Source organism: Sinocyclocheilus anshuiensis, unplaced genomic scaffold (assembly GCF_001515605.1).
Source record: "Sinocyclocheilus anshuiensis isolate Anshui unplaced genomic scaffold, SAMN03320099.WGS_v1.1 scaffold117, whole genome shotgun sequence".
NCBI lineage: Eukaryota > Metazoa > Chordata > Actinopteri > Cypriniformes > Cyprinidae > Sinocyclocheilus > Sinocyclocheilus anshuiensis.
This window is the reverse complement of record NW_015536624.1, coordinates 3,677,696-3,692,640: the sequence shown is the minus strand read 5'-3', so window position 1 is coordinate 3,692,640 and position 14,945 is coordinate 3,677,696. Positions and strand designations below refer to the sequence as shown.

The window sequence follows — 14,945 nt, the reverse complement described above, 5'->3', positions numbered from 1 at the left end:
ATTTTTTGTTAAATTTGAGTATTTTTTATTTCTATTTAACTTTTTAACTTTATTTTTCAGTTTTTGTGTTAATAATTTTAGTACTTCAACTTAAATTCTATTTCAGTTGCCAAGGCAAAAACTAAAAGTAAGTTTTCAGCTTTATTTCCGTTAATGAAAATTATCTTTAAAGGTTTTAGTTTTAACTAACAATGGCAACACTGGTAAGAATCATTTATTTATTTATTTGCATTAATACAGATTAATACATTTTGCTTATAAAATCTAATTTCATTTCTCATGGTTTCTTTTGAACAGGAGGTCAAATATGACCCAGCATCTTTGTGAAAAGTTTCTGCTGTACTAACCAGCTCTTGACAGGTTCAGATCTGAAGGACAGGGGCTTGTGCAGAATCATTCCTGCTTTTATCACCATTGTGCCCTTGAACGACGCACTCAGTAGTGTGCTGGTCTAGATGAGTGAACTGGCGACAACTGCACCGTAAAGCCTGACGTATAGGCCTACTTCATCTTTGTTATCTGCAGCAGTCAGGAGACCTGCACTGCACCCCAGGACTGTGTTCTGGCCAGGTGAGATAGTAATGAAATGAGCCCATGAAGCCGTGCTTTAGTACACTTACTTCAGAAGAGCTACGGGTCATTGTTAGGCATGACGTGGAGCGGCGCTGCTCTAAAATCACTGTAAAGCATGGCTTCACAGGGCATACTGGTTTTATAGAATGGTTATTACATATAGCTGTAAAGGTCAAATAAACACACAGCAATACAAAATGTAATCATTTATTGAACATATAATAATTCTTCCACCAAGCAATGTAGTTCTTCAGCAATGTTTAGCAGAATGGTTGCCAAGGTTCCGGAAGTATTTTTTCCATTTGTTAAAAAACCATGTGAAAAAAGCCATAAGTAATGAATCAAACCAGCCAGCTTTGAGAAGAATCACAACATTACAAACTTTGATTTGCAAAAGAGCATTTATGGGACGGTGGAGAAATATAAAACTATTCATTTAAAGTTGTTGATTATATCTATAAAAACAATATATTTTTAGTTTATTGCCAAAAATGATTTTCTTTTTTTGCGATTTTCTGCACAGAATCATGGGTAATGTAGTTTTTCACTACAGATTCAGCTGTTAAACGATTATTACAAAAAAATGAATTCATGCGAGTAGATGGCTTCAACAAAAGCATATACCATCGATTCACACCCTCAGAGCTCACAGCAGGTCTGCCTTTAATAGTTTATAAGTTACTGTTAAAAATCAATTCCCCTATGGAGAAAATTATGGAGAAGGTCTTTACTGATGGAACCCTACAGTCTGAAAGAAAAACATCTTGCTTTGGTAAGTCATAATTATGACATACAGTCAAAATGCGACAAAAAAAAATCATAATATTTATGAGATAAAAAGCCAAAATGATGACTTCAAATGTCGAAAATATGACATTAAATCATAATTATAAGATTAAAAATTCAAAATGATGATATAAATAGTAATGTTTTTTTTTTCGCCTTTTTTAAACTCAAAATAATTGAAAGTAAAAATAAGAATTTTTACTTTTCATCTCATAATTATGACTTTTAAAGTAAAAAAAATATGACAGTCATAATTGAGATGAAAAGCCAAAATTATGACTTTAAAAGTTGTAATTGTGACATACAGTACCAAGTCAAAATATGACATTAAAAATTATAATTATGAGATTAAAAAAATCTAAATTATGATGTCAAGTCACAATTATCACATCATTATTATGAGATTAAAATTCAAAATGATGACATGAATATTCTTTTTACTTTTTATCTAAAAATTTCAATTTAGCATGTCATAATTCTGACTTTGTGTCATATAAATGACTGTTTGTGTTATAATTTCAACTTTTTATGTCATACTTTTGACATTTTATGTCATAATTTAGACTTTTCATCTCATAATTATGACTTAATAATTGTGACTTACCAAAACATGATTTTTTTTCTTACACTGCAGAAATTGGCAGATATGTTTCACAGAGTATTTCACAAAGGTTTTGAAAGCACCTCGGCCACTCATAATCAAAGACCAGACTAGTTTTATGATTACGCATAAAGTGTAGAGATGATTTTCAGTCTGGAGCACTAAAGAAGGAGAACTTGTGAAGGAAGTGTTTGAATAAAGTCTGCATCTATCTGACCATTAGCAATGAACACACACAGAGAAAAGGCATTTCTAAATGTCAGCTCCACAAAAACGCACATAAAAGTTTAAAGCAGCTTTAAAAAGTCTGAAGGTTTCTGAATCCCCGTGTAGCTGAAGAGAGCTATATGAAGTTTGAAGGTTTTATACAGCCTGGTTGAAAGGCAGTTACTAAGGTATTCTGGGCGGTTGCTAGGGTATTACTAGTCAAACACACAATGCAACGGAGAGATCTGATAGATTTAGTCTCGGGATGGATTTTTGTATAATAAAGACATTATTAAGGCAGCAATGAGTATATGTGAGAAAAAAGGCAAAAAAATAACCCAAACAAGAGTTTGTTGTCAAGTGCTGTTTACTTCAGCTCATCAATAGCTTTTACAACAATAGCAAATACCTCATCCACCGGCAGCTCAGAGTTAATCTGGAGGAGGAGAGAGAAATCAGTCAGTTAAAGAGCAATGTTTGAGTCAATCAAATTTCAGTCAGTGTTTCCGCTCACCTTCCTAACGATGCCACGCTTCTCGTAGTAAGCGATGACGGGCTCAGTGGCTTTGTAATAGAGATCCAGACGCTTCTTAATGGTCTCCTCGTTGTCGTCGGCGCGGCCGCTGGTCTCTCCACGCTTCATCAGCCTCTGCACCATGGTCTCGGCTTTAGCGTCGACGTACAGCAGCAGAGCTGGAGCGCCGATCTGACAGAGAGAAGAGAGAGACGTCATGCTCAAGCTGAACAACTTCGCATGGAGTTTATGAGTTTGGTAAATCAGATTATATGTGTGTGCTTGTATGTACGGGTCATTCTCGGGAGATTTGTGCCATATGATTTACTACTGATATGTTACTCATATGTTTTCATTGATTACACTCATTTGCACTGGACACAAATGTGAAATAAAACACATAACAAAAAAAATTTGTTTTTTACCGGATAATTTTCAGCATTCTTTAATGGGTTATATAGAATTGAACTGGATGTAAATGTTATTTTTTTAAATAAGAATACTTTAACTATGTAGTTGTTTTATATACACTAGCAGTTAAAAGTTTGGGGTCGGTAAGAATTATTGGTTACACTTTACTTAAAGCCTCTATGCATTATAAAGGGTTATTAAAGGTTATAATGCATTATAATTATTCATAATGTGCATTGTAATGCATTATATCTTGTCATAAATAATTATAACCAAATTTAAAATGCATAGTGTAACGATGAATTGATAAGTGTTATAATTTATTAACTGTGGTTATAATTATCAATGAGATTGTACAATTAATTATAAGGTGCATTACAAGGCATAATTAATGCATTAAAACTACTTTTATAATGCATTATACTGTACATAAAGTCTTTAAGTAAAGTGTTCCCAAATTATTTCAATCATTTTTAAAAGTCTCTTTTGCTCACCAAGACTGCATTTATTTGATCAAAAAATGCAGTACATTTTAAAATATCTGTTTTCTACATGAATATATGTTCAAATGTAATTTATTGCTGCGATCAAAGCTGAATTTTCAGTAACATTACTCTAGTCTTCAGTGTCACATGATCCTTCTGAAATATTCTAATATGCTCATTTGCTGCTTAAGAAACATTTCTGATTATTATCAGTGCTGAAAACAGTTGTGCTGCCGAATATTTTTGTGGAAACGGTGATACGCTGAATTTTTCAGGATGCACAGAAAAATAGAAAGTTCAAAAGAACAGCATTTATTTGAAATAGAAATCTTTTGTAACCTTATAAATGTCTTTACTGTCACTTTTGATCAATTTAATGTGTCCTTGATGAATAAAAGTATAAATTACTTTTTAAAAAGCTCTTACATAGCTATTTACGTTTGAATGCTGGTGTATTTTTACTTGCTAAATAAATAAATCTGCTTTATTCCATTATATTGTGGGGTTTATTGGAAGACTCTGCGAAACTGAGTGAAACTAATAGAATTCACAAGAATTAGAATTTCAAAGAATTTCAAAATTTTGAAGCAGTTGAATTCCAAACCTGAAATAATGTACATTTAAATTATATTTAATCATTTAGCAGACAAGTTTATCCAAAGTGACTTACAAATGAGGGCAATAGAAGCTAATAGAATTTAATAATGGTAAATAACTGTCAGTGCTTTACTATATGAATTTATTTAGGATAGTAAATAGGAGTCAATCAATGAAACTGGCCATTGGTGATTACAGCTGCTCTAAGATGGGAAAATATGACATCTGAAATTCACAGTTCAGCAGTAACCACTTCTAATGAAATAATCTCAATCCTTAAATTCAGTCAAAAATGACACCATTTCTTCAGATTTTGGTTTGTGTGGTGTTGTTGTTTTACCTTCTTCTCAAACTCCTCTCCCTGTTTGACCTCACGAGGGTATCCGTCGATCAGGTAGCCCTTTGAGACGTCAGCCTTGGCGATCATGGTATCTTTGATCATGTCCAGAACTGTGTCCTGCAGAAACCAGAGCAGTGTCTCAGTGTGGCAGAGTTCGTTTATCAGCTCATGCTAACAAGCAGTGACATCAGCCCTGAGAAATGCTTTATCCAGCATGTGAAGGGCGATTGGACTGACCAGAGGCACAAGTTCCCCCTTCTGCATGATGGCCTGCAGCTGTTTGCCCCTCTCTGAGCCGGATGCCACCTCCGCACGCAGCAGGTCACCTGAGGACAGGTGAGTGTAGCCATACTTTGCCACGATCTTCTCACACTGGGTGCCTTTTCCAGAGCCGGGGCCGCCTGACATAAGAACACTGGTCAGATCCTAATATAATATTGCTTTGATTTGATTTCAGCATAAATTCATTAATGATTTTGAAAGAAGTCATCTGCGCACTAAGGCTTCAAAAATACAGCAAAATATATTGTGAAATATTTTTACAATTTCAGATAACTGTTTTCTATTTAAATATGTTTTCAAATGTAAATGTGATGGTAAAGTTGAAATTTCAGCCTCATTACTCCAGTCTTCAGTGTCACATGATCCTTCAGAAATCATTCTAATATTCTGATTTGCTGCTCACTAAATATTTCTAAGTATTATCAATGTTGAAAACAGTTGTGCTGCCAAATATGTGACCCTGGACCACAAAGCCAGTCTTAAGTTGCACGGGGATATTTGTAGCAATAGCCAAAAATACATTGTATGGGTCAAAATTATCGATTTTTCTTTTATGCCAAAAATCATTAGGATATTAAGTAAAGATCATGTTCCATGAAGATATTTTGTAAATTTCCTACCGTAAATATATCAAAACTTCAGTTTTGATTAGTAATATGCATTGCTAAGAACTTCATTTGGACAACTTTAAAGGCGATTTTCTCAATATTTAGATTTTTTGCACCCTCAGATTCCAGATTTTCAAATAGTTGTATCTTGGCCAAATATTGTCCTATCCTAACAAACCATACATCAATGGAGATCTTATTTATTCAGCATTCGGATTATGTATAAATCTCAATTTCAGAAAATTGACACTAGGGTCACACTGTGGTCCAGGGTCACATATGTTTGTGGAAACTGAAGCACTAAATACGATTTTTAAAGAATAAAGATAAAAAAATATATATTTATTCATCAAGGATGCATTGAATTCAAAAGTGACAGTAAAGACATTTATAATTAGAGCCCGACCGATATGGGTTTTTTGGGGCCGATACCGATATTAGGGAGTAAAAAAAAGCCGATACCGATATATCGGCCGATATTCTTTGTGTATATTATAGTACAGTACCAGTCAAAAGTTTGGACACTTTCCCATTCGTGTGTCCAAACATTTGACTGGTACTATATATAGAATACAGTATATACATAAACAGAATATATATAATGTAACAAAAAAAATCTATTTCAAATAAATGCTGTTCTTTTGAGCTTTCTATTCATCTGTGAATCCTGAAAAATAAAAGGTATCACAGTTTCCACAACGATATTTAGCAGCACAACTGTTTTCAACATTGATAATAAATAGAAATGTTTCTTGAGCAGCAAATCAGCATATTAGAATGATTTATGACTGATCATGTGACACTGAAGACTGGAGTAATGATGCTGAAAGTTCAGGTTTGATCACAGCAATAAATTACATTTTAACATATATTCACATAGAAAACAGTTGTTTTAAATTGTAATCATATTTCACCATTTTTACTGTATTTATCAAATAAATGCAGTCTTGGTAAGCAGAAGAGACTTCTTTCAAAACATTAAAAAATCAGAATTATTCCAAACCTTTTGTGACCAGAAGTCAACTTAAGATACCTTTAGATAGACCAGTAGTGTATATTGAAATATAATGGACTTTTGAAATGGTTAAACAATGTTAAGTGACATGTTGCTTTAATCACAGTCCTAATTAAAATGTTTTTAATTAAGTTACTTTTAATAATTAATTATGTTACTCGCTCTGACACGAGGAGGAGAGAGGGCTCAGAGGCACATGCATTTCTAGGGGTATACGTGATGTTTACACTTATCAGCAAACAAATATATATATACTTATTTTTTGTCATTTATTTATTTATTGTCATTTATAAAAACTTATTATTTTTTTTATTTATTTATTTATTTATCTATCATTTTTAAATTGAGTTGTATTTGTAGGCTATTTTGTTTCTCTTTCACATTCACAGCTAGCAGGGAATGTTCTCACAACTTGAGTTTTTTTTTTTAAGTTATATAAATGTCAGGACAAAATGTTCTTAATGTTAATGGAACATCCTTCTAACTTTATAAATATTTTAACCTCTTAAGACCCGAGAAAAAAGTTTTAGGAAAAAGTTAAGTTTTTTCCATGTCTTTACATTGTTTAGAGCATTAAAAATAATGTAAATATATATATATTAAAAAAAGATACTGGGGGGGGGGGGGGGGGCTGATCTGGTTTCACAACACATTTCCCTCCAACACTGCTTATGATCAGAGTTTACATTCACAAAAACATGCCTCATTTTGATGAATGATTGTTAAGAGATGAGTTACACTGTTGAGCTGTGAAATATGTAAAGGCAATTCAACTTACCCACCACAAAGACGATCTTAGCATCTTTAATTTTATCTGTGACACAATGAAATATTCAAATCAGTCCAAATGGAACATGTGAATCAACAGAGGCTGTGTTATTATATGAACTCTCTGAGATCTTTCAGTGCTATCTGACTCTCTTGGATTCTGAAATCTGATGTTTTCCCATTATTTACCGTCTGTCTTCAGTGCAGCGACTGCTGATTTACTCAAGCAGCCTAACCCCATTTCTGACCGCAGTCTTTCTGCTTCACACTGATTCTGCTCTTTCCTTCAGTTACTCCTGAATGCTTGAGGTTGCCATGGCAACTGTTGTCAACATCATTCAGGTTCAGCTTCATCAAACAGGTTTGATCCTGAACCACTGATGACATGTGAACAATTGCTGTAACCAATACAACATATTCCAATGTTTTATTGTAACAACAATCTGTTCATTTGTTATGTCTCCCAAAATGCGTAATAAACATGCTTTTAGTCCCGGTGTCCTCATATGAGGACATGTATGAAATCAACGTCCTGTTTTGTAACAGAACGTCATATTTTGATTTGAAACCCCATAACATTTTCCTGCGATGTTGATTTATGACACACAGTTTAAAAATTAGTCAGATTTAAATGATAATTACAAAATATGATCATATTTCCATAAGAGTGTCACTAAATTAATATCAGACATATCTGAAGACCAAGGACAGGGAGTGGTCATGGTGAAACATCCAAACATTTAGTATCTCTGAAAAGCCCTGTGCTCTGTACAGGACATCCAGAATTAAAACTGTGGCATGTACAGTCTCAGAGAAATTCACAAAAATATAATGTCCTCGTATGAGGCCGCAGGGTCTTACGAGGTTAAATACATTTTCATAATGCTTAGAGAAAATGTTTTTATCCTTATGATGTTATGATTATAATGATGCTGTAACGTTTTTAGAACTTTTTTATTTTTCTCTATCTATCTATCTATCTATTGTAGCCTTTAAATTACAATTTAAACCTTTTAGAAACATTCTAGAAAACATTTATTTTGGGTGAAAATACAATTAGCAGAATGTTTAAGAAACGTTTTAGTCAGCTTTAAATAACGCTCTAATTACAACGATAAATTTGGACATTTTAACGTTATTAGAATATTAGCAGAACGTTGTATGAAACGCTTTTGTAACCTTTAAATAACATTATAATCACGACAAGACAACTGGACATTTCAACGGTTTAGAAATATGTCAAAACAATGTTCCTACAACGGGTTTGTTTTGTTTTTTAACCTAAATGTGTTACATGAATTAACACTGTGGTCTATGTATATGAAATAAGCTGTATACATACAGTAAATAACCTCTTGCAGTACAGCGAGTGTCCACGTGAGGTCATCCGAGACCATCAAATGCTGATGACTGATCGTGACTGATTCGTCTCATCTCGACTGTCACTGTTTATTTGCTCTTCAGTTCTCCGTATTTGTGTTTGTAATTGCGTCTAATTCTCACAGTGATCCAGTGACAGTCCCGTGTGTGAATGTGTGTAAAGGTCAGAGCTGCTGTTCGTCTCAATCTGTCTGAAGTCCCTCTTTAGGAGGCATGTTTCTCATTGTGTTTCATCACACGTCCTGCACCAGTCTGCTTTAACAAACTCTACCATGTACTGAGCGCAGTTTCATTCAGGCGACTCCATAAAATGCTTATACATCTCATGAACATTCACATTAAAAAAATATTTAAAATCATAAAATATTATAGATGGAATAAAATTCTCACCTGCCATGGTTGTCTGTTATGTGAGAGATTATCCTGTAAGAGCAATAAAAGACAAAGATTAGTCCAGATAAAGAGTTGAAAGTCTTGTTGATTTGAAGTCTGTCTGTCACTCATTCATTCTCATTTGAACCCTTGTTAACAGATCACAAAGTTCACAATCATTTCTGATGTGGCCAAGATGAGCAGATTACGAATTAATTCAGAGGAGAAATGTTGCTCAAAGCACCAGTGTTTCCCAACAGAGTCCTGTAACACTTGACCCAGCAACACTTTATACATTAGTCTACACTCCTCTCTCTCTATCTCTCTCTCTCTCTCTCTCTCTCTCTCTCTCACACACACACACACACACTGTACATTTCTGACTCATCTTTATCTATTTACCAGTTGTGGACAGTAACGGAGTAGCTTTACTTCGTTACTGTACTTAAGTACATTTTTCAAGTATCTGTACTTTACTGGAGTCGTTTTATTTTGAGTAACTTTTACTTCACTACATTTCATAAAACTTCTCATTACTCCTTATAATATATCACGTGCTCCGAGACGCAGAAGCTTCAGGTTCAGAAAATTCATGAACGAACTGATTCTTTTCAATGAACCCGTTAAATCTGTTCGCAAATCGCACCAAACAATTCATTCACGAATTGGAATGATCCGATTGCAGCTGTTCTCGAGTCGACAACTCACTGATTCAAATGAACCGTTTAGTGCAAGTCTCCAGTGAACTGAATTCACAAGTAAGAACCGGGAGCTTGTCTGATGCTGTTAAAAGTAAGTTACTAATGTCGAGTTTTAGGATGAATTATTGTAACTGAAAATCATATTTAGGTCAAAACTGTCAGTTGTTTGTGATTGCAAAATAAATCTATCAGTACTTTTTTACTTAAGTACATAAAAAATCGAGTACTTTTGTACTTTCACTCGAGTAAAATTGAAAAAGGAGTACTTTTACTGGAGTAATATTTTATTATACGCATCTGTACTTTTACTCAAGTACTTAATTTGTGTACTTCGTCCACCACTGCTATTTACCTTTCTGCCTGTGTCATTGTTTCATTGTCTGCTACTGTATGTGAAGTCAAATATTTCCTACTGTCTGAACTGAACATTTACCAAGAGTGAGGCAAATAAATTTTGCTCCAAATATGAATTTATGAATCTTGAGTTTACTTATCATGCACTTTTTCCTCTGAGGTCAACTTGTAATATAAGGCCAGTGTCTTTTACACTCATTTAATTTTCCACTACCATTGCCTCCTTATCTATATGATCCTTACAAATAAACGAGCTGTTTTATGCTGCGGTGCCTTTAAAGCTATAATAAATCGGCCCCTCTAGCAGTATAAACTGCACGCGTTTGGCGGGAGAACATTGCTTTGGTTGTGCTTCGGCTCTGTTTCTCTGTGCGGATGCAGAACAGATGGACAGATTCGTAAATTAGGCTACTGTTTCTTTGTCTTTACAACCAGCGATTCGCGTGAGCATAGGCGGAAATCCCAGGGGGGGCGGATTTCCATCTATCTGAGGGTTGTCCCCCCTAAAAATATGATTAAAAACCACGCTGTGCATTGTAAATAACAGTGTTTTATACTTTAATCAATTGTAAGTAGTAAAACAACACAAACGGGGCAAAAATGCGTTTTAAGTTTAGAAACATTTTGAGTCTCCCCCTCCCTTGCCTCACTTTGGTCCAAATGCCTGCTTTCTTCTTTTAAGTCTCCCCCTCCCTTGCCTCACAGTGCTTTGGTCCAAATGCCTGCTTTCCTCTTTTACATCACCTACACACACAAGTCCGGTGAGAGAGAACAAAGCCAATAGTTGAGGAAGTCCAGTAAGTAAGGCTGTCAAGGCTAATTTCTTCACTTAAACATCGGATGAAGTGATTAGTTTCTCTTTAATACTGATGATGCCAATGTATTTTTCGATAAATCCGCTATGTTAGCAATAATAACCTTAACTTACCTGCTTGAGGGAAATGGTTGCCAGGTTTTCATAACAAAACCCGCCCAATTGCTACTCAAAACTCACCGAGTTTCGAAGGGTCCCCCGGTAAAAATCGCGTTCTGGGGGCTAAAATACACGTTATTGGGATCGCTTCAACCCGCGGACATGAAAAACAACCCGCAGCAACAGAGATAAAGTAGCCCAATTCCACGGGAAAACCTCGCAACTGAGAGAAATATCATGTAGCTTTTCAGCTGCAAAACTTTTTTTACTGATAAATTCGTGGGGCAGCGCTGATGACAAGTTTCTGTCTCCACGTGTGTGCGCATCTGCACTGTGTGTGCGTCTGTGAGAGAGAACGGGAGAAAGAAAGCATGATTTCCGTACAAAAAAAGGTAGAAAACATGGAAATAGTTTGTCATTTTTACCCTATTGTTCGTTATATTTATTTGCTCAATGTCTTCTGGGGTTTTGGTTCTTTTACTGTTGTAGATATCCCATAGTATAACAAAAATATTATTTATCTTTTCATTTTCGTTTCATTGGGCCCCCTCTGGAGGAGCAAGCATAGGCACGTGCCTAGAATGCCTATGCGTAAATCCGGCCCTGACTATACCCCTCAACAATCTAGTCCCCACCACTTTTTAAGACAATGCCAATGTGGAGTAGTTTGTCCCTAATCTTGCCCATGCAATACTCTGCTACACACTCAAAAGTACTTAGTAGCCAAACTGGGATGCAGGAATAGTGTAGCATTTTTCAGCTCAGGTCAGACTGAAATGATCAGGGATTCTTCAGCTGCTCCACACAGACAGGAACAGCACAAGCTTTCACACACTTCACCACATTATCACCAGTGCTTCTGCTGAGCAGTGCAATTGTGTTTATGTGTTGATGTTTATCTGTTCACAACGCCTTATTTTTACAGTTCATTTTCAGTAAATGCTCTTTTTTGACGTTTTGAAAGCTGCAGTACAGTATGTTATAGTGTTGCAGTATGTTCTGTACTATCAAAAAAGAAGAAACTTTTCATGTGTGTAAATCAAACTGTCCATGCAACCTTATGAAATTTTTTTTTTAAATTGTGCATCAGATGAAAGCAGTTTTTGGCATAAAAATACAGTTGTGAAGAACATTATTAAAACCCTCCAGCCAATGACACTATTAGAGACATCAATCTACCCATCTATACATCAAAAACTAGATTCAGAGGCACTATGAGATGGTTATGAAAGCATAAACGAGCTGACGTTCCTCACAGTTGTGACGTATGTGAGCTGTCACACCTCAACACAAAACCAGAAGAGGAACCCTCTGCTTATAGACGTGTAGAGCCATTACTGCCTGACACTGTAAACAGTATAAAGTTACCTGGAATTCAAAACTCTAAAACACTCATTTATTTACATATATTTATACCATCAGTTATTGCTGCAGAGGTATTTTTTGGTCTCAAGTTGGAGTTAGTTTCACATGTGACGTGTGTTTATGCAAATAATTCAGGTACTTAACCACAACCATGGCTTGCACAGACCTACAGTAGATGTTCTCTGTGCGTTATTAACTGTATGAAACAGCTCTGTCAGTCGTTCTGTTGAAGTGTAGAGGTTAGTGACACTCAGATGACACACCCACCACAATGACTGAGTCTCCAGCCAGGATTCATAAAGCATAAAGACTAAACACTACAGCAGAAAGAGAGAGAGAAGCTTATAAAGAGTGTCTTACTGTTCTGGAGTTCTGCAGTCAGGCTGAATACTCTGTCTTGGAGTGTCTGGATGGCAAGTGTAAACGGATCCCTTTTTCTTGTGACGGCACAGCTGGTCATGTGACCCGCAGTGCCTCGCATGCAAATGCTGTGTTCTCAAAGACTGGTCCTGCTGGTCTGTGCTATAGCTGCAATGCTATTTTAAAAGAGCAGTGCTATAGTAAGTTCTCCTAATGAAGATGAAGCTTTGAGAGCAGATTGTCTTGTATGAATGACTGTCAGAGATCTCTGCTCACTGTTGAAGCATTTGCTACGGCTTTAAGCCAACTGTGTCTGAGGTTTTACAGACAGTGTTTTTAATAGTAAGGGTTACTCAAACAAAGGTGACTATATCCATTTTTAGATGTTTTTGCCCTGGCCTTCAGCCCCAAAACTTTGCAACAGAGTTGGCACAAATATGTTTCATTATTATTATGCATCATGTGTTAGAAGGCACTATTCAAGACTCAAAATTTATCCGATATTAATATAACACATATAGAGACATATAAGCTCAAACATTGCATAAAGCATAAAATATTTATAATACTAAAAATATCTATCTATCTATATTTTTAGTATTACAAATATTTCTAATATTTTCAATACATATATTCTAATAATTTTATGCATAAGAAAATGTATATGGCTGTAGTAAATTAACCTAAATGAAACTTGAGCTGAAGTAACAAGTCTGGTCATGTTTCCTTTCAAATAAGGAAATGTGAGGACATTATGAGGTTTAAAATAAATTATGAAATAATACAAAAGCATGCCAGTCCTATTTCCTCCATTGTCTAATGTTGACTCGGTCAAGCCAGCATAATAACTATGGTATGCAAGGCACATTAAAGCTATTCCAGAATTCATATTATAGGGTTCAAAGTCTTACAAACTGATTTGTATTTTTCACATATAGTCAAACATTGCAGAGTTTTGGAACTATTTGCACTTCATGTGTCTTTACCGATCAGAAAACTAAGACAGACTGAAACGCATTGCAACTGAATCACTAAAAGTGCTTCAGGAAGTGGTTTCAAACACATTCCTGGTCAAGTTTACATCTGTTTGTTTAAGATAAAAAATTGCACTCCTCCCAAAACTGGAAGTGCAGCACATGTCTATTTTGTTTTGTGCAGTGAACTCCACTGACACACAGCAAGTATTATGTAATGCACTGATCTGTTATCCAGTGGGCTGGTTTATATGTGGGTGACCCTGAGCCACTGTAAATGTCACCCAAAGGCCTGAATCAGCACCGGACACTTCAGCACTGCCTGGCCGGCCTATTATGGTAATTTTGTAGGCCTCTCTGGCATGTGAGACTGGCAGTTGTTCTTGGCACTAACTGGGCATGGGGTTTGTATGGTCTACATGCGTGTTATGTACTATAAGATGCTGATGAATTGATTATGGCAGAGATTCAAGAGCAAGTGAAGCAAACACAGGTCCAGCAGCTTTCGCTCTCTGTAGCTACATGTCTTATTTCTACTGACGTGAAGTGTCTATATGGAAAGCATTAGCTGAGAATCATAGCAGGTTTAATGGCTTGTGTTCATGATTGTATTATTTACAGTTCAGCCTTATAAACGTTTCTGTCCCGATGACTTGCTGCTTGTGTAATTAATGGCTTATCCATCTCTTATTATTTGATAGATTGGAAAATTCGAGAGATATTTAGAAACAAAGCATTTATTTTGTGTTTAAATGTTAGTCCACATGCACAGTATCTGCATAACTTTATCTGCTTTTCAAGAATTTAGCAAGCTGGAGCATATAACTAAATTACAACAGACTGCTTTTGATGAGACCATCTGACTATACAAAGATGAAACTTTATGATACTTTGAGTTTACCATTCAAGACTCAAAATTACTCAGATATTAATATAGAGACATAAGCTGAAACACATCACATCACAAAGCATAAAAATATTTATATAATTATATTTATAAAATTATACATATTTATATACATATATATATATATTTATTTATTTTTACCTGCTGGCTGCCAATGCAACAGTTCTCATTTAAATTTAGTTTAGCTTGCTGTGCTAAAGTAACCATTTTAATTTAAAATAATCATTTTAATTTAGTTCAACTTGAATGATACTAAAATAGGTACACATATTATTATACATTAAATATTTATAATATTTTTATGTTTAAGAAAATGTATGTGACTGTAGTAAATGGAAGCTGAAGCCACAAGTGTCCATTTCAAATATGAAGATGTTACTTTACTATGTGTTTTATGAAACATTTTCTAAGATCATGTCATGTTTTTCTTTT

At 35.0% G+C, this 14,945-nt stretch overlaps 1 protein-coding gene across 2 annotated transcripts in view; it reads right to left on the bottom strand.

Moving 5' to 3' along the window:
* Window positions 1-2,516: 2,516 nt before the first annotated feature.
* Window positions 2,517-14,945, bottom strand: part of LOC107704768 (adenylate kinase isoenzyme 1) — a 14,506-nt gene continuing 2,077 nt past the window's right edge. Inside the window, exons 1-7 of one of the 2 annotated variants that reach the window (XM_016507788.1) lie at window positions 12,633-12,687; window positions 8,958-8,990; window positions 7,198-7,233; window positions 4,752-4,915; window positions 4,515-4,631; window positions 2,682-2,873; window positions 2,517-2,603 (exon numbers count right to left, since the gene is read on the bottom strand). In XM_016507788.1, coding sequence (XP_016363274.1) covers window positions 2,535-2,603; window positions 2,682-2,873; window positions 4,515-4,631; window positions 4,752-4,915; window positions 7,198-7,233; window positions 8,958-8,964 — 585 coding nt within the window. In that variant the 5' untranslated portion in view covers window positions 8,965-8,990; window positions 12,633-12,687 and the 3' untranslated portion in view covers window positions 2,517-2,534. Of the gene's footprint in view, window positions 2,604-2,681; window positions 2,874-4,514; window positions 4,632-4,751; window positions 4,916-7,197; window positions 7,234-8,957; window positions 8,991-12,632; window positions 12,688-14,945 lie in introns of those variants that run through there. The other variant, XM_016507779.1, reaches the window with a different exon arrangement.